The 2,681-nt window shown below is 46.5% G+C and overlaps 1 protein-coding gene across 1 annotated transcript; it reads right to left on the bottom strand.

Moving 5' to 3' along the window:
* Positions 1 to 311: 311 nt before the first annotated feature.
* LOC140783331 (probable indole-3-pyruvate monooxygenase YUCCA9) lies at positions 312 to 2,193 on the bottom strand. The gene is made up of 3 exons (XM_073130195.1): positions 1,455 to 2,193; positions 983 to 1,354; positions 312 to 789 (listed from the first exon to the last, which is right to left on the bottom strand). Exons 1-3 carry the CDS (start codon positions 2,109 to 2,111, stop codon positions 565 to 567), a joined length of 1,254 nt encoding a protein of 417 aa, XP_072986296.1. The 5' UTR covers positions 2,112 to 2,193; the 3' UTR covers positions 312 to 564.
* Positions 2,194 to 2,681: the final 488 nt, after the last annotated feature.

Below are 2,681 nucleotides of genomic sequence, written 5' to 3'. Positions count from 1 at the left end.
TGCACCCCATTGCATTGAATTCAAATGAAATCATTGATGCTACCCAGCTGCAGCTAGCACCAGAAGATTTTATTAAGAATTTTTACTCCTCCCAGTCTTTTGAAAGGTAGCGCTGGATTCTTACCAAGCTTGTGGGACTGCTGGGAATCTAACCAGCCTTTCCAGGTACTCCAAAGGCAGAGGCAGTACAGCGTTGCAGATTCAGATTTAAGACAAGCAAGTACAGGTACAAAAAGACTAGGCTCATTTGTCTAGAATGTTGGTTAGTGGGAGATTGACATCGATAGGTCTAACACACTTAGACGGAGAGATAGAAAAATGATACTGTTTACATTGGAATAAAACTTTGATTTGATGTACAAAGTATCCAAATTAAAAAAAAGAAAAAGAAAAGAAGAAGAAGAAAAGGCCTCATCATTATCAATTGCTCTCTGTACATACTGCCCATAAACTATTCCAAAACTTGGGCTACAATGAGAGAGGACTCTGTGCAATTTTTTCATTTTACCATTTTTTTCTTATCCTACTCTATCTTACAAGTAACAAGAGTATGCCATCAGCTGATCAGATCTGTGAGATGCATCTCCTGTGGCAGGCAACAAGCCTCTTTGCTTGCTTAGTCTCCTCTCTCCAGACTTTGCCAATGTCATTTGCAATCTTGACAGCATCTGATGAGGCACCTGAGAGCCCTCTCCTTGTGAACCCAACTGCATATAGCCCTGACTTCCCTTTCCACCCATTAGGAAATGGCACCTTTGGCATTCCATCTTTGGAGAAGAAATCCGTTCCCTGAAACAATAAAGTAACCCCAGAAAGCCACATCAGCTTCAGTAACGAAATCTAACCTTTTCTTCCTCTTTTACCAAAAAAACACACACACACACACACAGAGAGAGAGAGAGAGAGAGAGAGAGAGAGAGAGAGAGAGAGGTGCAAAAATAAAATTGGGGGAGGAGGAAAAAAGAGAAAAAAAATTCTATACCTGCAGCCATTGAGGAACATTACTGCGATAGCCAGTGGCGAGAATGACGGCGTCGACGGCGATATCCCGGCCGTCGACGAGCTCGGCTCTTCCGGGCCGGAACCTCTTGACCCCGGGAACCACCTTGATATCGCCAGACTTTATCTTGCTCAGAGCTCCGATGTCAAGAACAGGGGTCCTCCCCTGTGTGTTCTTAAGCTCCAGGGGCCCAACCGAAGGCCTCCTCAAACCAAACCTCGCTAAATTACCAAGAACAAACCAAGCTAATACCACAAGAATCTTGTCGACCAGCCAAAGAGGTAGCCACCTCATCAAGAGCACGGCCATCTCGAACGTCGACTTGCCGAGGACTTCTCTTGGCAAAACATGAACCTATTTAACGCAGAGGACTCCATTAGACCCAACAATAAATAAATAAATAAAAACAATGAACTGTCTCTTGAATTCGATTTTACTAATTATGATCACTCACCGAGTCGCGAACGACCATCGATGGGAAGGCGTCGTGATCGCAGAGGTCGAGGCAGACCTCCATGCCGGAGTTGCCGCACCCGACGACGAGGACGCGCTTGCCGCGGTACTCCTCGCCGGACTTGTAGTCGCAGACGTGCTTGACACCGCCGGAGAAATCCACAAGCCCTTCGAACTCCGGCACCACGCGCTCCGCGTTCTCCCCCGTGGCGACGACGAGCCACCGGCCGATGTACTCGACCTCCGCATTCCGGCTCCCGTCCACCGACCTGACGCGCCACAGCCCGCTGGTCTCGTCGTACCGCGCCGACTGCACCGATTGGTTGAACACAGGATCGATCTCGAACTGCTTCGCGTACGACTCCAAGTAGTCGATGAATTGCCTCCGGGTGGGGTACTCGGGGTAGTTATCGGGGAAGGGGAGTTTGGGTAGTTGGCAGAATTGCTTGGGGAGGTGAAGCTTGAGGCGATCATAAGTACGCTTTTGCCATAAGGAGGCAATGCAGTCGGAGCGTTCGAGGATGACGAAAGGGACGCCGTGCTCCTTCAAGCACGCGCCGATGGCCAGGCCGGAGGGTCCTGCACCAACGACGATCGGGCCGTTGACCCACACGCATCGGCGCGAGAACAAGTCATCGAATTCGGGGATTCGAGCCATGGTTGATCGAGTAGAAAAGAGAAGAGATGGAGGTGTTAAGGAGAGGCTTTAGTGTTTGTTTGAGGTTCTCAGGGATGAGAGGAATGGGATATGGAGAAGGGGTGTATAAATAGGGGTAGGAAGAGAGAGGTGCATGTGATGGCAAGTTTGGTGACTTTTGATATCCTTCTCAAATGATAAGATTTGGCCGCCTCCTTCATTGTTTAAATGCTTCTAGTCTTGTTTGTTTTACTAATTAGAACTTTCAAAATTTATATTCTTTATATATATATATATATGTGACGGCCAAATTTTTTTATGCATATTCTAATAAGGGACTTTGGAGATCACAAGCACCTATATATAAAATGAACTATTGGGGGGCTAACTCTACCAATTCAAACTATAAAACACATAAGGTTTCGATAAAAGACTTATCAAATATTAACTCTAACCTTTAACTAAGGAAATCATACCCATTTACTTACTTGTGTCATGATCTAATATAATCGATTCATTAAACTGCAGCAATGGCCTACCGAGAGATGGGCTTAAAAGGCATCAGGAGCTGCTCCATCAATCACTTTCAGG

This window comes from Typha latifolia, chromosome 3 (genome assembly GCF_019914945.1).
Source record: "Typha latifolia isolate L0001 chromosome 3, TyphaL0001v2, whole genome shotgun sequence".
Classification (NCBI taxonomy): Eukaryota; Viridiplantae; Streptophyta; class Magnoliopsida; order Poales; family Typhaceae; genus Typha; species Typha latifolia.
This window is presented reverse-complemented; position numbering and strand designations above follow the sequence as displayed.

Excerpts from the sequence above, each read along its gene's own strand:
- LOC140783331 (XM_073130195.1), bottom strand. The coding sequence starts at position 2,111 with ATGGCTCGAATCCCCGAATTCGATGACTTGTTCTCGCGCCGATGCGTG. Across the intron at positions 1,355-1,454 it reads CGATGGTCGTTCGCGACTCG|GTTCATGTTTTGCCAAGAGA; the intron begins GTGAGTGATCAT and ends TGCGTTAAATAG. Across the intron at positions 790-982 it reads ATGTTCCTCAATGGCTGCAG|GGAACGGATTTCTTCTCCAA; the intron begins GTATAGAATTTT and ends TTATTGTTTCAG.